This window comes from Melospiza melodia, chromosome 3, assembly GCF_035770615.1.
Source record: "Melospiza melodia melodia isolate bMelMel2 chromosome 3, bMelMel2.pri, whole genome shotgun sequence".
NCBI classification, from domain to species: domain Eukaryota; kingdom Metazoa; phylum Chordata; class Aves; order Passeriformes; family Passerellidae; genus Melospiza; species Melospiza melodia.
Window position 1 is genome coordinate 23,612,599 of NC_086196.1, and position 23,601 is coordinate 23,636,199.

Genomic DNA, 23,601 nt, shown 5'->3' on the forward strand with positions numbered 1-23,601 from the left:
AAAAAAAACCTGTACAATTTTTTACCATATCATTTTATTCAACTTTAATATGGTTTCCATTATTAACTTCTAAAACAAAATGATTTCCAGTTTAGAAAACAATGCACTGACCACATAATTCCTTTTCCATTTTATACAGTTATACAAATATTCTAAATACACATTTTGTCAAGATGGTGGCAAATAAGATTTAACTGTACAGTACGTAAGGAAAGAAAATATTTTAAGCATATTTAGAAGCAATAGAAATGTCTATACAAAACAAGCAAAAATGGAATAAAATTTTATATTTAAAGTATTGCAACAGTCCCACAGGTTTGTAACAAAAATGTCTTTGCACAGTTCCTCACAATGCCCCATTAATAGCTAAAGCAAGACAGCAATTTTTAGAAAATAATGTTTCAAAATGCTACACATGGTACTACTGCTTGCACAGTCTGATCAAAATAACAATCTACTTGGAATCAAGCAAAACTTAGGAGGAGATATACCAACCAACTTTAAAATTATCTGTATAAAAGTCATTGCACATTATTTTACTCAGTTGTTTGAAAAGTAAAAAAGTGTATTTACAAAATATTTCGCAGACAAAATTATAAAGTGAATGGAGAATATATAAGTAACACGTCTTGATACTGACAGTTCAAGAACACACACGAATGGTTTTATCATTTCAAGAGGTTTTCAGTGCTCCTTCCTCCAGGAAGTAAACTTGACTTCTACTTTGAAATGGATTTACAAGATGTTACACAGAGCTATTTCAACATCAGCATTATAAAACAGTATGTTAGAAACATGAAAGGAAGAAGAAATTTTTACATCTTAAAAAGTGAGCTATTCATAGATCAACAAATGGGTTGGGTTTTTTTTTTCAATTTAGTTATGGTAAGCGTTCATTATTCTTCAGACAATAAACCCAACAGTTAAAATGGAAATCCTGGACTAGGTGAGAATTGAAAAAGCACCATGCACAATAGTCTTAGTGTGGTAAACACTGAAGGAAAAACAAAATAGCACCTGGAATCCTGTAACACAGATCATTTAAAACTGGTCAAGCAGCTGGCGGAGATAGGGTGCCTTTGACAGTTCTCTGCTCACTCTGGAGAGCTTGAAAAGCACGGGGCAGTTGAGGGAGACACACTGGATGTGCCGGTCGAAGCAGCCCGTGCAGTTCTTGCATATCTGTATCACATAAGAAAAAGCAGAAATTATTTTAAACAACACAAGCGAGGCACAAACCACTAGGGACTACTAAATCCTCAAGCCTGCATCAGCAGAACAGGCACAGCCCTCTGCACAGAGCTGCTCCCCAGCAGGGAGGGCCCCACAGCAGCTCCCTTCTCTGCCTCAGCCTCTTGGGCTGCTGCCCAGACAGCTCATTTGGCTGCTGGGGGGGCTGGCAGCATCACCCACTGAACTGGGCAAGGAGCAATAGCACAACTCCACAGCTTGGGCTTCAATCCTGCTAATTAAGTCCTGCTTGTGCATGTGGTGGCACTTGAAAAAACAAGGTAAATAAGTTGACTGGGTTTAAGCAGGGCAGTGTGTTCTATTTGTGATAAACTTACTCTCTATGAAAGTCTCATAGTGAAAAAAGAAAGAACTCTTGTCCAGCAGTTATTCTCTGCAGAGAAAAGGGACTTTAAATAAATTACTCATTTCAGGATAAGCTTTAATTAGTTTTACCTAGTTAGAGTCAATCAATCCCAACACCAAAATACACAGGCCACAGTAGTTGCACTGCTCTTCTTGATCAAGGAATTACTTGTTAGTGCTGCTTGAAAGTACTTTTAATGTGAGATACCTGATGGAATAAAATAGCAGCAGACAGTTTTTCCAAAGGTAGACACCTTCAGGAAACAAAAGGCCCCTGCTTTGTTGTTATTTTTAACCTTTGCAGCATTTGCACCTGCAACAGTTTTTCTAAAACCTTGGAAAGTTGCTTCCAACCACACCTGTCTTTTGTAACATTAAAATGTTACAGTTTATTCTATCACTTGCATAGCCTGATCAACAAACCCAAATTGTATCCCTTTGCCTTAAAAACTAGTTCTTTTCCTTCTTTCCACCTTCCCTGGTGATGCCAGGCCTACATCAGCACCAAATCCCTGCAGACTGACCACAGCTGGAGAGGGGCAGCCCCTCCTGGCCCAGTCCCACAGGTGGCACCTCAGAGGATACCAATCCTGTGACCAGAAGGAACAGGATTTTAACAGCTGGTTCCAGGTTTGTAAACTCAGAACTTCATCTATCCTAGTTCTTCTGAAAGAGGCTGTGGCTGGTTTAAATGCAAGGGATCAAATTAAATGGTACTTGAGACAACCCCTAAGTTCAGTTTGTGTTGAGGGGAGAAGTCTATGGTTTTAACCTAGAGCATGTAATTTTTGAGTGCATTTTAAAATAATGTACATCTCAGTGTTATATCAGTTTTCTGCTGGCTCCAGAATGTTTAAAATCTCAAAGGGCTAAAGATTTAAGCTGTGAAGGATATATGAGCCTTCACAGTAAAATAAGACAGATGCTCTTACAGAGGCATCAAACACTGACTGGGACAGGTTCCCAGGCCTTGCTGAGCTGTTGTGCGGTGCAGAGACAAGAGAATGTTCTAATCAAACTCACTGACCCTTCTGTGGGGCTGGACCAGCCTGCCAAGTTCTGCTTTATTTCAGAACAAGAGCAATGCAAAGAGTTCAAAGTACCACAGGCAAACAGCAGAACGTGCAATTCCTCATTTCTGCCATTCACAGCGCAGATGAAGGCAAATATTACAAAATACAGCAAGAAGTCCACACCTTAGTAATGAAATACTGATGAAGTGAATGACAGTGCTTTTTTAGCAACCCCATGAGAACCTATCAAAGCAATGCTTAGATTTAGGAACATTTATATCTCCCTGACATTCAGACACTAGCATGTTTCACGTGCTAGTGCTAAAAATAAATTTTCACTAAAATATTTATTAATTATAAAATATGAAAATTAGGTGAAGGTATGTATATGTTTCCACAAGGGGAGGCATTGTGTTTTGCTGTAATACATTCATGAGCACAGTCAGCTACCCTCTTAATTGACTTCTAGCTCAAGGGGAAAAAGCAGCTTGGAAAATTCCTATTGAGAGGAAAGGTAACAAGAAAATCCCCAAGCTAAACCCCATCCATGCTTTACATATAAATAAATAAATTTTATGACCCAAACATTTTTGTTTCTAGAACATCATCTGTTATTTTAATGCAAAAAAGAGTGAATTTTTTACACTCTCACAGCTCTCTGTCATTATAAAAAGCGACTTACAAACCATATAAGGTACTCTTAAAAATCAGAAGAAAATGAGAAAAGTGTCTTCTGTTCTGTGATCCCCTCCTTTGCCTTAGCTTTCCACAAAGCCTAGGAGAGTAACAGCTGCTGTGCTGCCTTCAACAGCAATGGGTAAAGCAAACAAGCTGCAGCACATGTAACACCTGGACCATTTATTTCTGTTGGAGCATTCAGTAACGCACTGCTTTGACATTTCAGCCCCTGTCTTTTGCCGACAGACATCTGACAATGCTTTAATCGTACCTGGACCAGCTGCTCCTGTTTACGCTCCAACTCTCGGATTTCTTGGTTGAGAATCACTGCCACATGCTGGGGCTGGCTTCTGCATTTATTACAGATCCCATACTGGGTCAGTTCATCACACACAGGACAGTGTAAGGTCGTGAAATACTGGGAGATGGTGCCCTTGCGTCCCTCCAGCTCAGTGTGGGCAGCTGAGGCAGCCTTCTGAATCTGTCAGGAAAAATAATTAAGAGGTAATGAACTCCCAAGAGAGCAGCTTGCCTTATTCCTAGCTTACATAGTTGTTTTTTTTCCAAAGGAGTAAGAAAGTGCAAGTTGGCCTGCAGGGCCTGGGTTCATACACAAATTATGAACATGGATCACAGCACTCTGAAGAGTGCAGCACTGGCCCTCAAGTGATACACTGAACAGAGCCCTCCCCAACACCTATTTCACAGGGACTCTGCAACCAGAAACATCCTTGGTCACACATCCTTAACTCCTGATCTCACCTCAAACTCTGCCTCCTGCAGCTGCTCCTTTTTTAGGTGCTGGTCTGATTCACATCTAAATGTGCTCTGGCTGCAGCTCCAGTGGCTGCTTTCTGGATGCTGCTGTCCTGAGCACAGCTCTGCCATGGTGCTTTGGTCCATGGCACCAGCTCATGCTCTGATTTCCTTGGACAAGGCTCCACAGGCCCATCACCCTGGGAAGTTTGTTCTCTGCACTTACTCCTGCTGCTCATGACTTTTGCTTTGTGCTATCCTTCACTCTCCTGCTGCTCTGCTCTCTGTGACTTCCTTGCTGCTCCTTGGCCTTGCAGAAAGCCAGGGCTCTTTTACCTTTCTAGAACAGCTTGTTGGAGATACTTAAGGTGACTGCCATGGTGCCATTGGAAAGGTAAAGAAAAAAAGAAGAACTGAAGTCAATCAAGGCTGTATTGGGAAATACAGCTATACTGCTATACTGCAGTGGGAACATGATGTATTACTATGCTGCTGAAGTCTGTTCTGAGCAGAGTAACCAAACTACACAGATACACTGTCTTTTACCATCCCTTTTTGTCAAGGGAATCACAAACTAAAATCCAGCTATCTAATGCTTCTTTTTCTGCATCTCAATGACTTCTTTAACTTTTAGGGAAGTCATGTTTGGGTATTACTGGCTTAAAACTTCTGGTGATAAAATTTTTCAAGTGTTCCTGCTGCTGGGGCATGCCACCCTTTCTATACAGACAAGAGATGTCAGAACATTTTGAAAAAACAGAAGTTCCAACATCTAATATAGAGAGATTTAAAAAGTGGTACGGCTAAACAGATGCAAATACACATACTGCTAAAAATACAGAGTTATGGCAAAATATTCTCTTAAACTATAGAAGGGATCAGGAAACAGAGGATGACTGTGATCAGCCCAGCAGAGAAGGGTTGAAAAAACTGATTTACTACGTGAAAAAAAATCCCACACAGAAGATCTAAGAATCAGGACTGTATATTTGAGCATCAAACACTGCTTCACAAAATAACCTTTGCTGTTGCCTCCTATCAACCTCATTCCACTGCAAGTCACAGCAAGGCCAAACACTGCAGCCAGATGCACTGCACTCGCTAACCCCTGCTAGAAAACACTCACCCGGGGCAGCTCGTGGTACCAGCTGAAGACATCTATGCCAATGAGCGAGAAGACCCTGGCCAGGGGGGGCAGGATCTGCTTGGTGATGTAGTAGGTGGCGTTGAGCCTCAGGCTGGGGTCCTGCAGCAGCTCCAGCGGCCGCCGCACGAGCTGGATGAGGGGCAGGCCGGGCATGCCGTACACGATGACGTAGGGCACGCGCTCCCCCACGCGCGGCTCCGAGCGACGGTCGTAGGCAAGCATCCTCCTGCCAAAACACAGCCTTGACAATGCAGCCAGAGGCACATCCATAGCTTCTTCATTTGCCTGTAAGCCTCCCCATCTGACTAGATTAGGTGCTCTCCAGATGGCTGGAGTCAGTGCCCGTTATGAAGCACAGGACCAAAATGGTTCATTTTTAATTTGACTTGTGATTGGACCTAAATTTTAGAACCTGAGGGATAAACCCTAAAGACACAGTCTGTTTCAGGTCACTTGAATTTGCATGCAGACTGTTTTCTAGCTACCACTTCCTTAAAGAAATATTCCTGAAATATTTCCAAGGTACTAAAAAGAGCTCAAGTAAAATTTGCTTCCTGGTCAAATTCTGGTCCTTTGCTTTCTGAGACTGCTTGCTCAGTAGAAGGATATCTACTTCAAACTGAATTATCTTCCACTCAGAAAGCAAAGGACAATTCAGTTTGAAGTAGATATGAGTTCTGGACTTCAATGTTGTTTTATTACAGAACCATAGCTTAACTGGAAGACCTTTTGTATTAAGCAAGGTGGCAAAATCTTTCAGCTTACATTATCTACTTTTCTATTACTGATCAAGGATATCAACAGGATGAAATATTAACTTTAGGTAAGGCACTTTATTAAAAATGAAAAACTATGCCTGGTAATGTATTTCACAGCACTAAGAGACACAACTGTCACAATCTGTAACATATCTAATAACTGGGAGTGATGAATAATCTTGGAGAGTCCAGCCCTTGTACAAAACCCAAGCTGTAAGTAACAGAAGTGAACACACTGTCAGTGTCCTGACAAGACTTTCCTCTTGCATGTGTGCCTCTTTCCAGGACCATCTCCTTTCACACACAGAAGAAATTTAGGGACAACTGCTTCAACAGTATTTGAAGAAGACATCTGACTGCTATCTGTAACTTGACAGTACAAAGGTCAAGAGAAAAAATATCCACAATCTGCTATCTAATGTGTCAGTGCAAAGATCAAGACAAAAAACCTATGAGCTCCTACCCATAACCTGTCAGCAGAAAGGTCAAGATAAGAAATATCTGCAATTAGCACTTTTGATCTCATTACCTGGTGATTTCCAGAGCAGGTACACAGGCTCCAGGTTTGTATGCTGAGCTCCCTCTGTACTCTTTTGCAAAGATGAAGTCCTGCATGCTGGCTTTTCCTTCCAGTAACTTCATGCATTGATTCTGAACATACTGCTTGATCTGACTTATGTCCCGTGTTTCAAACAGCAGCTTGATAGAACACTCAAGTATCTTTACAATCAAAAGAGAAAGGTGAGAAAAACATGTATGTTTGAATAAAAAAGAATTAATTGCAATTAATTCAGTAAATTATATGGAAATACAAATACAGTGCTTAGAAAAAGTAGCAGTGGTGAACTAGGATATTGATAGGTTGCAATGCCTTTCACTCAAAGACATTCATAAACACATTACTGGACAACTTTCTCCTCAGTTTGCCACATCTTCCATGACATCATCCATACTCCAGCACTAAGATCATCCATACTCCAGCACTAAGATTTTTTCAACAATTATAGAAGTTTCCAAAGTATGAGAGAAGATGTTTTTACCCTGCCATCTAAAATACTTTGCCATGACTTTAACCCTTCTATGTTACTATCTTTTTTTACTGGCATAAATGTCTTTTAATTTGGCTAAGGACAATATTTCCTAATTTCTTTTTAACCTCTCAATACACAGCTTAAAATAAGCAGGCAAAAAAAAGGAGTATTTTAAGGGAAAGCTTAGCTGAACTAGAATTATGTAAGTGAGCTATTTGGAAGACAGATCAGTGTGTCCCACTCATCTGGCAGTAATACTTCCAGCTGAAGTGAACTCGATCAAGAATGGTCTTTGAGAGGACTTATATGGGCCAAGGGCTTTTTATGGGATGAAATATAAGCTGTAAAATACAAATCCTTGTAATGCTGTAAAAGATCTTCAATTTATTTTTCAAATAGCTCACACAAAAAAACCAGATGAAGATTAAGACAACTCAAAGGACTAGAAACCCTGAGAAAGGACAAATAAAAAACCAGAAGATTACAATTTCATTCAGGAAGAAACCTATGAATAGTTTACCTTGGAAACAGCAGGACAGGAGTCCCTTCGGACTGTCTCTATGCCTTTTGCATCAAATACTGGGTCCTTCTGGTCCAGTGTTTCATACATGTAACCCACATACCTCTTCTTAGTTTGCAGGACACATGGCAAGTAGACCTGGAATGTTTAGAAAGAAGACAGCCCAGTCTGGAATGTGTTTGGAACATAGAGGGTTTCCTAAGGAATACTGTGCTTTGTTGTTTTGTTGTGGTCTGCTAGTTTGTTTGCTTTTTTTTTTTTTTTTTTTGTTAAATCATTACAACTGATAAAATAGATCAGAGGACTCTTAAAGGATGGCTGAGGAAGTTGGGATTCTGCGGTGTTCCATTCTTAAATCACTTTATATTTCATTTAGCTGAAGCTCAGATGGAAAGTGACACACAGTATACATTGTTGCAAGTACCTTTACTTTTCTGGATTGCACCTGTCACCATTTCTAATGTAACTCTATTATCGTTCTTTCTTATAAAGAAAATGTCATTTTAAACATCAGAGAAGAAAATGCTCCCAGCACAAGTAGTGGCTTAGAACTTTCTGTTTTCAGACTTAAGGAGATGCCAAAAATCTGCTAGTATCTCCATTTGGAGCAAATATGCTTTTTAAATTCCTGTGTTTGGAGAACAGTTTTCTCAGGAATGGATTTTAAGGGTCATGGTCTCTTTTGCTTGTTTTCTCCAACCTCTTTATTTGATTCTTGATTGTGGTAAGCATTCCTTGAATACTTTGAAATGAAAGAATGGAGAACAATTTCTTCTTTGTAGTGTTACTAGAATAACACCACATCTTCCTGACTCTCATGGAAGAGGGAACAGTGAGTTTAGGTTGCCTCAGGCTTAAAAATTTTGATTGACCTTGTCGAGTCAGGTATGTATTTTAAAAATATCCAGACCACCTGAACTAATGCTGACTGACCTGGACACCTTGCTAATGACTTTGCAGTGACAAACTTCCAGCAAAATCATTAACATATTGCCTTACTCTTCTATAAATATTTGTTGTGATTAATATTTCTTTTAGAAGCCTAATGAATAGATTTTAATGACTTTTCATTTTAGAGGTGTATGTATCATGTGGACATATGCTGAAGTGAGTGTGCTAAGACAGGCTGAAAAATAAATATCAGGTTTGTAATTAATGCACTGGAACTGGGGATGGCGAACATTTCCTCTGCTAAGTTGCCCACATTGATTCAATTGTAGGTATACAATCCCAAACTCAGGGAGATATTTCAAAACTGATGAGACAGGAATTCAAACTGCCTGATGCTGCCAGCACAACAAGCCACTAATGTGAAATGAGGAATATTTCTCTTTATTGTTCACACTACAGTGTTCCTCTGAAAAGGTCCCTGAGGCATTAAGGGCCTTGCAATACATCTACAGAAACAGCACATGACTTGTTTATTCTTACGTACATTAGGTTCAGAAAAATATTTTATCTTCAACTTTTTTTTGGCTTCTTTTGTTTGGTTTTTGTTTTGTTGTTGTTGGTTTGATAACACCAAAAACATTTCAAGCAAAATACTTTTCTTTTACCTTTTCAAACTTCAGTTTAACAGGCTTGGGATTTGTTGCTGTTACGGCTTCAGCAATTTCTTGACCAATCTTAAAAGACTGCTCCTTTGTGGCTCCTTTCAAGAGTACAAACATGCTACAAGAAATCAGACACAGGAAGTGAATGCAAATCTATTCAACATAGTTCCTGAAAACCATACACTATAGTTTCCTGGTAGCAAGGCAGGGATGTTATTTTGAGTTGTATTCTCCTTCTTCAGCTAGAAAAGCCAAAAATCTGAGAAACTTCAGTGTTCAGCATGAGCTGAGGAGTGCCAAAGGGCTACTGAATGCTGTGACAATCTGATGAGGCAGGGAATGGACTGCTCCCACACACTACAAAACTGGAGTTCCCAGGGAAGTATTGCAAAGAGCTCTGGTACACCATTTTTCCCCCACTATGGGAAGCAGCAGGATTTTACTTCCTTTCTCCAACATTTTTTTTTTAAATGAAAGCACTATGAATTCAGTATCTTTGAAATGTCAAGTCTTTTATCAGATCCAGATGAAATCAGTCACTGGATTCATAAGTTATTAAGAAAGGACAGCCAGACAAGCTTTGTTTCCCAATGGCTGAAAAATTACCCAAGTGTGGAACAGAGATGGATATGCCTAGAGCATGGCTATTATTTAGATGAAAGACTGACTGAGAAAATGTATGTCAGGCAGCCTAATAATATCTCTGTATGCTCTGGTGGCTGCTTTTGAATTGTATCCACTTCTGAAGCTTAAAACAGCGCCTGCCTCGAGGTGCAATGCCTACTGTTATATATACTATATTTTCAAAAATAAAAATGGCATCAGAAGCAGGCACAAAAATAATAATAATTTGGTAAACTAGATTTATATTAATTCACAAGTGAAAAAATATTCCCTCCCCCCTTTCTGTTCCACATAATTTTCAAAAGAAAGGAAACCTTTAAAGTACTTAAAGAAACCCAAGCAAACTCAGTATTATTCACTTTGCATATTCTGCAAGGCAGTAAGCAACATCTAAAGAAGATCCACATACCCTTTTCAGCATCATAAATTTGTCTTGCTGAGACAAAAGCAAAATCTATCTATCTATGAAGAACTGTTATGATTTTAAAACATTTCAAGAAGCAGATCATGAATTACCTGTCTGTATCACCATATACAACGTGAGCACCCCATTTTTTTGTATCATTCACCAGTTTAATGGCACGCTCCAATGTTTCTCTGGCTTTGTGGACAATGCTGTCTCCAATCTGCAAAGTTAGATTGAAAATCTTTATTCTACTGTTAAACCAAATACTAGCTCTTGGTAACTACAGTCTAATCATGCTTGATCTTGTTATAAAAATCACTGTATTGAGATAATATATTTTATTTAATGGTTTAAATGCATATAATAAATAAAAAGGTCGCTTAACTTACCCCAAAATAACAAGAACTTAAAGAAAAATGATCAAAAACTAATAAGTATTAAAATAAAGGAGAATCTGTTTTAAACTTCTAAAGAAGTTTATAATATATATTAAAAAAATCTATGGAGCAAGACAAGACTGCTCAGGATAGTTTTCTCTAGTTTTTGGATTCTGCCGATTCCCATGAAAACGAAATAAAACCTACAATGTTTTGTTTAACTTCCACTACTAGAACTGTAATCCAATCTACCTTTGGAAACAGTTCTACAGAAATGCCAACTCCAAATGCTTCTTTACAGGAAGAAGACAAGCTTTATATTTTTCTGGAAGATCAGAAATAAATTCTAAGTTGCTGATTTTCAGTACTACTAATAAAAGCAGCTTTGCTGAAAGTATTTAGCTTGTTTCAAATACTAATATTATGTTATCTGACTAGTGTCTTTCCAACATTTTAATACATTTTTACCTGCAACCCTTACCTCAGTGCATGGCATTCTTCCAGAAAAATTAGCAGCAGTATAGCCAAAAGTAAAATTAGCTATATATTTAAGACCCAACTGACGAGCTTCAAGCATTCGAGTCACAGCCTTGTCATGCTTGTAAGCCTTCATTGACTGTTTCACCATTATCCTGGTCTTCAAGATTTCTTCTAGCATCCTTGGCAGCACACCCTTTCTTACTGATGGCTGCCATAAAGAGAACAAATTAAAACATGGTGTTAGAAAGCCCAACAGAAACAGTCAGGAGTGAAATCAAACCCCAGAACTGTTAGTTAACCACGGACAGGAAGACAAATTAACTAGCAAGATGCCCCAGCCACCAACAGTTTGGCCTTTCTCACAAATATTTCAAGGAACCTAGAATACAGGCAAAGCTCTTAAGGACAGAACAAATATCTTTTTGTTCTTTGCATTCATCAGCCCTGCTGATGCAATGTTTAGATAACCTTATTAACTAAAATGTGACTTCAATATTTAGCTGTTAATTCTCAAAGTATTAAATGATGAAGGAACATTATCTTTTAAAAATTCTGCAAATATTCTTTACTTTTTGTTTTACATTAAATACAGGTATGCTGGTGATTGCCTAAATATTTTTAATAGCTCCAGGCCATATTCGTTACACATCAGCCAGCAGGACACATTACAAAATGAGAACAATGGAAAGCAAGTCAGAGACCCTCATTTCTGAAATCATTACTCTTTTTCTAAGAAAGCATTCTGCTATACAGACAGGAGAAAAATGAATTGTTACACACAGATAATTACTGTTTGATCCCCAAACTGCACAAGTAAAATGCAGTTTAATTATAGATGAAATAAGCCTTCAGTATAAAGGAAAGCATAGAGACATTTTACTTCCTGAGATGCCAGAAGTTCAGCACTGACAAATAGCAAAAACATTGTGAAATGAAAGAATGAACCTCCCCTTTCTGTCAGCTCTTAATGCAGCAAAATATAAACTACAATATCAATTTGATCTTAAGTGAGCCAACAGGCAGTGAAAATGCTGTCACAGGGCACTAACATCATTACCTTGACAAAAGCTACTCCACTGGGTGACACTGTGATATCATGTCTAATCTGGTAGAGTAAGTCAGGAGGTACTCTCAGAGATGTACAGCCAAATTTGAATGCATCATACCTAATAAAGAGAAAATTTAAACATGAAGACAATTCATTCATTTACAGACTAATCAAGTGAAAACATCAGCTCACATTAAAATGCTAATAATGCCAGCAAGGACAGAATAAACTCAAGTGTAAACAAACACAACATAATTTCAAATTTCTTAGCTACATACAGAAGGTTCTAGGAACAAAGTAGTAATAAACAGCTAAATTCCAACACATGCATAATTTATAAATTCTGCTCTGTGTTATGAATTATTACCAAATACTGAATTAGTGGAGGTATGTACTCAGTACTGTAATCCCCTATGGAAACCATCCATGTTTACCAAGTACCACACTGCACTTTCTTCCTACAAATTCAGAATTTCAAATCAAGAACTTGAAAACCTGATGGTGACACCTAGCAATTACTGCAGGCATCTTTCCATTCTTCAAAATACTGTTTTACAGAGGTAATTATAACGAGCAGTGAGATCTTTCTCCATTTAACAGAGTAACTGTTAAGCTCAATAAAAGATAAGATGCTACAAAGAATAACTTAATTGTACCTTTTAATTTTTAGTAATTAGAACCAGAGTGAACTACAAGTGATACACAAACAATCCTAATTCATTAAGGAATAACCCCAGTCTAGTTTTGAAGACAGATGGTGGATTTACAGTAATTTTAACTTGTTCTGAAGCAATATTAAAAACCAGCATCACCACAATAATCAGAGGTGTACATACACACATGCACAGAGTTGTTTCCAGGGGTTTTTAAGAGAACAGAGTCTAATGCTATATTTAATTAAAAATACATATTGATTTTTATATGTATAACATGTGCACACACCCACATGGTAGATTTTTATCATCTGTATTGTGTAACAGAAAATGGTGCTATTCATACGTGCCCACTGTTTCCAATGGCAACCAGAGGTTCTCAGTACTTCAGAAAAGACACTCAAGTATCTACAGAATCAAAGATCATGAGAAAAGAGTAACAACTTACTTTCCTAAGTTCTCAACATGTCCCAGGCAGGTAGAATAGCAGTAGTTGTACGCTATGACAATGGAAGGATACAAGGACTGGAAATCCAAGACAAGAACAGCGTTGCTGTAGAAGCGGGACTCGGGCTCCATGATCAAGGGAACACACTGTGGGGCTTTCATCTGAGCTCGCTGCTGGACACTGGGAGTCACAGCAATGTAGTTCATGGGCTTTGCAATGCGCAGCATCACCGACTCCACACGGTACTGCAAATCAGTTTGGGTATAACCATTGGCATCAAAAGGGCAGAGCAAACCTGCATTAACTAGTGCAAACACACACTTGCCTTGCCTGATTTTAAAGTACAATTAACTAATTTTCCAAAATAAACAGCCATGCTCTTAAGGTACATTTTAATTGTATTTTATATCACTAGATCATCTTTAGGTGCCTTCCAACCCTAACCGTTCTATGGTTCTGTACTCTGTATTACACAGAGTAGAACTTTTCCACCTGTTTCCTCTTCACTTAGCCCAAATCATTGAAAATTGAGTACTTTTTATATATGGAAAAAATAATCATCCAACAGGCTTCAACAATGTATGTGGATGGCCATGCTACTGTCAGTGAATGAGCATTTGCTAAACTGTACTACTGTCAGATCTGCAGATCACTGAAGAAAACAGTCTAATATGCAGTAAATCCACTGGGTATCCTGCTTTCTCCCCGATACCACAAGCAGAACAGGAAGCATAAAACAACAAACCCTGTTCAAGATACCACAAAGTGTTGTATGTGTAGCTGGCAACAAGAAAAAAAAAAACCTCAGCCCTATTTATTTGTGTAGTACTCAATGCTTTAGTAAAGGCATTACAAGTACAAATGGGCAGGTATGCACTGTGTCCATTCAGAATAAAAACCAAAATAGCTGAAAACATAATACATGGTGTGAAAACTACATACATGGGTGGCAAGGGACTGAAAAATCCCAACATATCAAAGAACAATTCTACATAATAGTAAAATCCTGTGCTTTGTAAAAAATCACTATTAAAGACCATCTGCCTGACACACTATGTATTCAATCATTGTACTGAATGGGTTAGATATAATTTCTTTAACCTTGAAATTATAAATGAGCTTACAGAACCAACAGCCTTAACAAGATCCTGCACCTTAAACAGAGGTTGGGGTTTGATGTGTTGTTAGGGAGCAACATGAACTGCTACTGCTGCCTTGCACTAATTGCATATTAATTTGTGTCCAGTGATGAACATGGATGTATGACAAGGAGGTCAGGGACTGGTTCTGGCAAGAGGTAGATTTTGGGTTTTTCTCTCTGGTTTTCATAGCATTGTAGAATTTAGGTTGTTAAAGACCTCTAAGATCAACCAAATGCAACTCTTAACCCAACACTGCCAAGCACCACTGTACAGGGATGGTGACCCTGGACAGCCTGTTCCAATGTCTGACTATCCTCTCGGAGAAGAAATTTTTTAAATACCCAATCTAAACCAGCCAGAGAACAAATTGAGGCGATTTCCTCTTGTCCTATTGTTTCTTATTTTGGAGACTGACCCCCACCTCAATACAGCCTCCTTTCAGGGAGTCATAGAGAGCATTAAGGTCAGTCCTGAGCCTCCTTTTCTCCAGGGTAAACACCCCCAGCTCCTTCAGCTGCTCCTCACAGGACTGATGCTCCAGACCCTTCACCAGCTTCATTGCCCTTCTCTGGACTCACTCCAGCCCCTCAATGTCCTTCTTGTAGTGAGTGGCCCAGAACTGAACACAGGATTAGAGGTGTGGCCTTACCAGTGCTGAGTACAGAGGGACAGCCTGGTGGTGCTGGCCACATTGTTTCTGACAGAGGTCAGGATACCATTGGCCTTCTTGGCCACCTTGGCACACACTGCCTCATGTTCAGCTGCTGTGGACCAGCACCCCAGGTCCTCTTCCTCTGGGCAGTTTTCCAGCCGTTCTTCCTGCAGCCCTGCATGGGGTTGCTGGGTGCCAAGGGCAAAACTCTCATACAACTGGCCTCAGCACATTGACCCAGCCTGTCCAGATCCCTTTCTAGTGCCTTATTACCCTCCAGCAGAGCAACACTCCCTCCCAACTCAGAGCTGTCTGCAAACCGACTAAAGGAGCACTGGATCCCGTTGTCCAGATCATCAGTAAGACACAAACCAGGACTGGCCTCTTGTTTGCTGCCCACGCTGAGCACACTGGTGCAGATGCACCTCAGCTGGGCTATTGATCCTACCACCATTTTTTAGGCAGGGGGAGAAGCCCTAATCCCACTCAGGGACCATTCTCAGGTGCATCTGTGGTTCCTAACACATCAATAATCCTTCTGTCTTTGCTCCCATGTGGATCTCCAGCCCTTACTTCCACTGAGACAGCAGACTAAAGGACTTTGCTAGGACACTGTTTCTCAGCCACTGGTGTGATGCTCCCAGGTTTATCTCTAGTGAGCCTGATCTTACTCCTTTCCCCCTCCAAATCAAGTTTAAAGCTCTCTCAATGAGCCTTGCTGACTCCTGTGCAAAAATCAGCAAGTTCTCCAAACATCTGACTAGTTATCTGTAATGCCTGTGACCACCTCTTGTTAGATTTTGTTTAGTCTACTAAGAAATGTTTGAGATGGCTTAATACAATAAACAAAAATACTTTTAAAAAGTTATTGTAAAAGTCAATGAGAGATTCGAATATGGAAAAATGAAATATCTGAAATCTGTTCTTATTATTCCATTTTAACATGTTTTTCAGCTATGGGGGAGTATCTTCATAAAGGGTAGTGACTCTTCTGTGTGAAAAAAAATTATTTGAGGTGACTGGGATTTGTTGCAAGTGCCATTTTTTTTGGTCTAGAAAGTTTCAATGGAAACAGAACATACGTGCACAGAAGGGAAGAGAAAAGAACAGTCAGGATAGAAAATGCAGCATGCTTCTGTTGCTCACTCCCACTCACAGACATCTGAGAAAATGACAGGCAGAACAGTCTTTGTGGGCTGCAATCACGACAGTTTAAGCATATCTATGCTGGCAGTATGCCAGTCCCACACTCCCTGTCCCTAACTGTGCATTTCTCTTCCCTTGCTCCAACAGTGGTATTTTCTGATAGTATGGTGAACCAGATCAGGGAGCTAAACTGGCAAATACCTGCTGAATATTGCCATGGTTCTGCTGATGGTGCCTGCCAGCCTGCTCCCCTTTCCCCCCAAATACAGGGTCATTACCAGAAAGACCAACAAGAACCTGATTTGAGTCAAGAGATGACACAGGCAACTGCAGTCTAAGAAAAAAAGGTGGCTGAAGTTTTTTAATAGCATTGAATTGTTAAGGAAACTGCAGCTTCAGACACTCCCATATCTTGCTGGCTTATGATAACAGAAGAGTTGTAACTCTTCTGTTGTAATGATAACATGACAGAGCATCTGACTCTCATTTCAGGTGCTGCTCAGGTCTCACATGTTGCCATGAAAGCAGTTCAGTTAGCCCAGTCACTCACAATCTGGGCAAGGAAAGCTTTTGGTATTACTGGAGACTGCTGGGCTCCCAAACAAAGTACACATCTTGCTCTGCTCCCTTTTCTCTCTGATGCTGGTATCAAAATAATAGAACCACAAACATCTTGCATGACATGTATTTAATAAAGCCAGAGCCCCTCTTGTCTTAGTGTAAAATCTCACCCAGAGGTCTGCTGCACCAGAAATGTCACTTAGAACATACTCAATGCTGCTTTGTCTGCTCTGAAAGAAACTAATCTCATCTTTCTAAAACATGGTTAATTATATTTCTTAATGTTTTAGAAAGCACTCATTTTCAGTCTCATGTAAGTGTGAACAATACCAGCTCAAAGGGAAAGCTTAGTGCTCCTGAAGGCAGTAGAAGATATTCACTGGTGTGATTACATTTGGGGAACTCTATTTTTAACACCTATTTTTAACCTCTGAGACTAGGCAATTCAAAAGCAGCAATAATAGATTGCACGGTATTCTTTATGTTTCAATTTCATGTTTATTCATGTTAACAGCCTTCTGTGACCCTATGAAAATACACATATGGACTGAGAAGTTACCAAAGAACTAGAACATTTTGTAAAAACTATTTTGGTTTTGTGAAGTATAAGGAGAATGAAGTCTTACCTGGGAGCCTCTTGTTAATACATGTAAGAACTGAATGCCAAAAACTCTTGCCATTTCACTTGTTCTGTCAATCAAATCCAGTTTGTCTAACAAGAGGAGATTCCCACGAACCCGGCTAACATAATGATCAACCATTTTCCATCTGTCAGAGTGAACACCTCGTTACAAACAATCAGAAGACTGCTGCTCTTTCAACTAAGACAAATTATTTTTATGGTAACTTGTAACAAAACAGCAAATAAAATTTTCCTCTAGAACACTTTCATACAATTCTTTCAAAAGTGTGGCATATGTAAATATACACTTAGGTATTCTAAAGACATACACACCTTGTGTTACAGCAAGCTACTGTTAAGCACCTTGCAATGACTCAATATATCCTGTTTTCCTCACTGCCCCAAAGAATTACCAAAACAGACACAACTACCCTCGCATCACTTTACATGTTTTTTAACTGGACCTTTGTGGAAACATCCTTCTGTATTAAGAATACCTACCACAGCTGAACATAAATTCATAATTTCAGTATAAATCATGTTTCCACTTACCTACAGAAACCTTTACAGAAATTTTATGTATGTCACAAACAACGTGCAGATCAGTATACAGTTTCATAAATTGTTCATATCACATAATACGAAATTGCTTCAAAAAGAGTGAAGCTGAATGTGATACAAGTCACATGAAGGTATTTTTAAGCAGCTATAGCTACTGTCTTAACATTTTGTGCACTGTTTTGTAATACTTTTAAGCCTAGCGTGCTTGACATGCACTTGAAGTAAAACAGAAGCCTGGCAGTTCATTAAAAGCCCTTCTAATGAATAGCATATACAAAATAGAATATAGACATTATAGAACTTCAAAACAGTATACATCTATTCAGGTATGTTGAAAATGTAACTGAAAATATTTTACTGTAATATTGAAGGTATAACTATACAACAGAATATCCAAGTAAATAAGCTCATGTTGCTGCATATACACTGCTCTAGTACCTAAGCTAAATTGATTATTTCTTCCTATTGTGGCTTTATCTTACACCTATCGAATGTTAAGAATCTGCTCTTAAAAACAGCAAACAAAATGAATTAATAGATCATTACCTGTAGACATCTGCCTTATTGTCAAACCAATCAGACAGAACTCGGAACGTAAATAAAGGAAAACGATGATGAAGAACATGAAAGCCCACATTTTCAAAAGTGTAATTTGTTAGATTCACCTAGGAAAGCACAGTGGACATGTCAAGATGCATGATGGCTCTCATAATCGAAAAATCTCTACTTCTCAAAAACTGCAAGAACTAGATTTATTAGCTTTTTGTTAATATTTTGTTTAAAAAGTTAGTCTTAATTCTTAGAAATCCCTAACTATTTACAAGTCAGGAAAAAGCATCCCTTATCAATTGAAAAGAATATGCAGAATTAAGTAGTTCATAAAGATCAGGTCTGAACTTGGTCAGAACAAGATTTGTAAAGACTGGGCTATTTGAGTATTAAATGGAAAGTTATAAATGGAACAAAAAAAAAAAACCCAAACCAAGAAAGAAAGAAAGAAACAAACAAACAAAAAACCCCCCAAAACCCCTGACAGTTTAAAATATGCTCAAGTACTTATTGTACTAAAAGCACCATACTAGACAAATTCCTAAAACAAGCAAGTTGTTCTTAAATCCCACAAATTACTGAAAAGGAGTATCATTAAGAAACATTACTGAAAAATAAAGGCTTCAGGTCTTTACAATTTAGAGATACACAAAATCTATTCTCAGAAACTGACAAACCACTCTATTTGAAAAGGTGTCTAAAGGAAAAAATTGTAGAAGTTACACAAGTTACATGAAACTTCCAACTAAGTCTGCAATAATTAGAAAACTCAGTAAATCAAAGCATTAGCCTTTTAAAAAATTTACCTCATGTCTCATCATTCTCCATATATTCAAGACAATTCGCCCAACAATATTTATTTCACTCATTGTATCCGCTCCATATTCATCCAGCTCAGTGGCAAATCTGTTCTCTTTATTTTCATCTAAAGATATTAAAGGAGAATCTATTTAGACAAGTTATAAGACAGTCAAGACCAGATCAAACCATCCCTCTTTCAATTTGTGCTCTCCAGAAAAATAAGAATTCATAAAGATTACTGCTGTTTCCACAAAATTATTTATTTACTAGTCATCCACACAATCTTTAAATGAAACCCCCCCACATTATTCTGATCTTGCCCTTTACAGAGAACTCTTACTTTGGTTTCACTGAAATAGTGTCCAAGGCAATATATTCTCCATAGCGAATATATTGGTTATGCAATGCTGAATGTTCCTTGAGCTGCACATGCAGTAGTGCACAACATAAAAAATGTAATTAAGAAAAAAGTAATTTCTGCTCTAAGGAGCTTATAACTCTAGGCTTCACTTGAAACGATCTTACACAGATTGAACCAGGTCATGGGAGAGAAAATTCAGTCTCTTTCATACAGTATAAGCAAACCCACAGCTGTGGGAGTAAGTAGAAATAACTTCTGCATAGCACAGGGAGAAGGAAATAGGAAGGAACCAATGCAGATACAGAAGCAGCACTCTAAATCTTTCTGTGAGACAGCAGTGTCTAAAGGAGAGTAATATATCCTCTTTTGCCATCCTTGATTTTTGTCATGCTTTCGAATACTGCAGCACAAGAGAAGGCAGTCTTTTTGGTATGCCTTTCTTTAAACCATCTTTTTCCCAGCCATTTTAGGTCTACAGTTTTGGTGTTTTGTCCAGAGTTTACAAAGATGTTTTTTAAAATGTACCACACAGACTAAAATCCATTATGAAAACACACTGATCCTCAGGCTTATTAGTTTAACAGGAGAGAAATCACTTCAAGGCAATTTACTCACAATTCTAAATCCATACCCATTTTTTAACTGCTGGTTGCTTTGTATTCTACCAGCACTCATTTATCAGGTACAGCACAGTCTGTACAGTACCCTGATAATAAAGAGCAGAACATTTTGGACACAGAGTGTAGAAGTGTGGATACACACTGCTTTGCAATAATGATCAGAACTGAACAATTAGATCCTCAGACAGTCATGAAGCACATTTACCCTTCATGACAGAAGTAAAAATTGCCTGAAATGCTGCAGAACAGTTGTGAAACAACATAACACAGACTAATTTTGTATGTTGATCTTTAAATGTGTCCCATATAAATTAAAATATGGTTAAAAAAAACCTATTTGTCATTTACTGGCCCTATTAGTAAATCCCAGATCCTTGACAAAATTTAGCAGACCTTTTGTACACTTCATTAAAATGCATACTATCTTTTTAACCTCCTTATTGTCTCAGATTTTTAAGGAGAAAAGCCAGCAATTTATCTTCCCGTGTTTGGACGGAAAAAAATGCCCCACCAAGTAGCAACATTTTTTCTTCTGCTTTTCTTCATTTCTACATGCTGGATCTCCTGTGAAAGTGAGGAACTTGCCTTTCTTCCCCTCCTTTTTTTTTTTACTGGAAGTAGAAACTATTGGTTAGTTCTGCTTTCTTCAGTGTCATCCCAGTTCTCTTTTGATTTGTTTAGGGGATTTCCTATATTAATTTTGCTTCATGTCTTGCTGGTAAAAAACAGGCAGCAAAGTATACTGTGATCACAAGAAGACCCACTGTCTGATGAACTCTGCCTGTGATGAGCACCACCATATTACAAAAAACCTGCACTACTTTACAACTGGTGTGGGAAATGTGTCACCAGAACCATGTAAGCCTCTTTGGGAACTATGCTGGTAAGAAGCAGAACAGGACATTCCTCCTATTTTTCGAGTGCATGAGATGAAATAAAAAGAAGTCTCCTCTCATCCTCTCTTACCCACTCCCTAACTTTGAGCTGTGATGCAAAGGAGGAACTAGGAGGGCACACAAAAAATGCCACCACGCACAGGCATAGTATGCACTTCTCTTGTGATGATGTGTCCTATGACTTATGAATCGTTCACTTGTAAAGGGCAGAAGCAGCATCAGACTCAGCCAATAAAGCAAAACCAGAGAGAAGCCCAGTTTTCTTTTTGTTAAGTTGAAAGGAAAAGTCCCTTCCATCTCTATTGCAACAAGAGGTAAGAGAAGCATACTTCTTGAAGGAGCACTTCCTGTTCTGAAAATACAGCATGTGAAGAAGGGAGGGAAATGTGAAGCACAGGGGTTGGAAAAGCAAGAGGAAGACAGATGGGGTCAAAATCATGGACAAGGAGGCCAAAAAGCAACAGAGAACACAACGACTTGCACATATATGGTCATGCATGCAAGACATTTACAGCATGACATTTCTGGGAAGAGCTCATCAGTGTAAACATTTTCTCATCTTTCTGCTGCAATTCTGTCAAAACAAACCAAACACTTACCTTAAAATAACAGCAGTTCTTAGAAACATTTTTAAGTGTTATGTATTCCACTTCTGAGTATGCATCTAGCAGCTGGCACAGGAACACCTGCACTACAAACACCAGGGCTGTGCAGATCGTGCCTGTGCTCTGCATGCTCACTTGAACTTCATGTACAAAAATGTTACGGGCTACAATCCTGATTTCCTTCACTAGAACTGAACCCATGTTGTGTGGGGCTTCATGGTTGTAGAGAACGAAACGTGACTGTGAAATACATGGGGACATTACCATTAGGAACCATACAGTTCCCTTTCTTCTTTGAGGACCCATTCATGTCTATCCCAAAATCAATAACTTGAGGAAGAGCTTATGTCAGGAAGATGGGTACGATTAACAGCTTTGCTCATTGTTTGGTTCTGTATCAAATACAGTGCAGACAGAGCGGTCCTGCAAGACACCAACTGTGACTCAGCCTTTGAGAACAACAGCAGAGACACATGTCCCAAACTGAAGAGATTGTTCAGCCATGCTTCTACAGTGGAGCAGCAAATCTTTGTGATTTTTGGAGGCTTTAAGAAACCTTTGACTACAACACTTACTGCTCCTCTTAATACAGACATTGCACATCTTTAGATGTAATGGGTCAAGAATTTTTCTGAACATCCTTCAGTACCTTTGAAGACTGTACTCAGAGGCAGTATTTTGCAACTAGTGTGTCATCTCAATTTGAGCCATCAGGGAAACTGAATAACAGGGTTCATGCAATCCACTACTATTCCTAAAGAATAAATTTGAGAGCTTTGTCCTGAAGAAAGAAACTTAGGGGCACTGATGGCCTGTTCATATTTAAACTACCACATGATCCTCTTTTCATATATGAAGTATTTAAAAATTCACCAAAGTTCAATTGCCAACAACATTTAACTGAAGATGCAATTTTTTTTCTTGTGTTTTCTTGTCTCTGGGAGGACTCTATAACGCAGTTCTTTTCCAAACATGTCACAAGTATTGAAAGCATCAAGAGTATACAAATATTCAATCCTCAAGGAAGGACTGTGTGAACACAGTGCTGCTAAAACAACATATTCTCCTGGCCTGGCACACAGGACAACTACATAAAGGATGATTTCTGTGCTGGGTGTGCTCAAAGATTAAAGTAGCCCAGTATTATGTTCTGTCATGTACTCAAAGGCAGGTGCTTCAAGATAGGGGAAGCAGCTGCTGATACTCTCCCTAAAACTCTTCCAACTTCTAATCATTTTCAGCTTCCTGGGTCAGACATTATTTTCACATATATCATAGCTCCAAATGTATTTTTCTTGCAAGAATTTATCTCCTTTTAAAGCAATGTACACTATAAGCATTTGTACTATCTTGTGACCAGGAACTAAAGAGTTCAGCAATGCTGAGATTAAAAATTAAACTTCTACTCTGTAGCTGCCACTTGCTAGCTTCACTTGATTTCCAGTTCTTGCATTGGAAATAACCATGAAAACCCAATCTCTATTTCCCTTTACATCCCTCAATATTTCACAGGCTTTTACCTTTCCTACACTGTTTTGGCTCTTCTGGCATCCCAAAATACTAAATTATTAGCCACATTTGGATAACCCTTCTCATCTTTACCAGTTCCTCTATATCCACTTTGATGGGAGGAAGGTTATGAGGGGGCTACAACCTCAGTATTTGAGGTACAAGCACACGACATATTTTTACATTTTTTACATTTACATTCATTGTTTTATATATTCCTTGCTATGTAATTCCTAACATTTGCTTTTGCAACCATTACAAAGCAACAGGCTCAATTTTAATAGAACAATCACAGTAATGGACTTCTTATTTCATAGCAATTTAATTTCTGTACTGATGCTTTTTTTCTGTACAGCTGGCAAAACCAGCTTTTTCAACTGTTTTGATCTTTAAAGTCTCCCTCATCCACATCACCCTGATGACTGCAAAGAGCCAGAACAAATTACTGAGACACTTTTTCATTTTATAAAGTTATCCTGACTCTTCTC

The 23,601-nt window shown here is 38.7% G+C and overlaps 1 protein-coding gene across 2 annotated transcripts in view; it reads right to left on the minus strand.

Moving 5' to 3' along the window:
• Positions 1-29: 29 nt before the first annotated feature.
• Positions 30-23,601, minus strand: part of REV3L (REV3 like, DNA directed polymerase zeta catalytic subunit) — a 112,575-nt gene continuing 89,003 nt past the window's right edge. For both annotated transcript variants that reach the window (XM_063151016.1, XM_063151015.1), the window contains exons 20-32: positions 19,128-19,246; positions 18,319-18,437; positions 17,216-17,357; positions 13,089-13,333; positions 11,997-12,105; positions 10,941-11,147; positions 10,193-10,302; positions 9,056-9,170; positions 7,500-7,637; positions 6,478-6,668; positions 5,170-5,416; positions 3,559-3,768; positions 30-1,182 (exon numbers count right to left, since the gene is read on the minus strand). In XM_063151016.1, the coding sequence (XP_063007086.1) occupies positions 1,042-1,182; positions 3,559-3,768; positions 5,170-5,416; positions 6,478-6,668; positions 7,500-7,637; positions 9,056-9,170; positions 10,193-10,302; positions 10,941-11,147; positions 11,997-12,105; positions 13,089-13,333; positions 17,216-17,357; positions 18,319-18,437; positions 19,128-19,246 (2,093 nt within the window). In that variant the 3' untranslated portion in view covers positions 30-1,041. The remainder of the gene's footprint in view (positions 1,183-3,558; positions 3,769-5,169; positions 5,417-6,477; positions 6,669-7,499; positions 7,638-9,055; positions 9,171-10,192; positions 10,303-10,940; positions 11,148-11,996; positions 12,106-13,088; positions 13,334-17,215; positions 17,358-18,318; positions 18,438-19,127; positions 19,247-23,601) is intronic.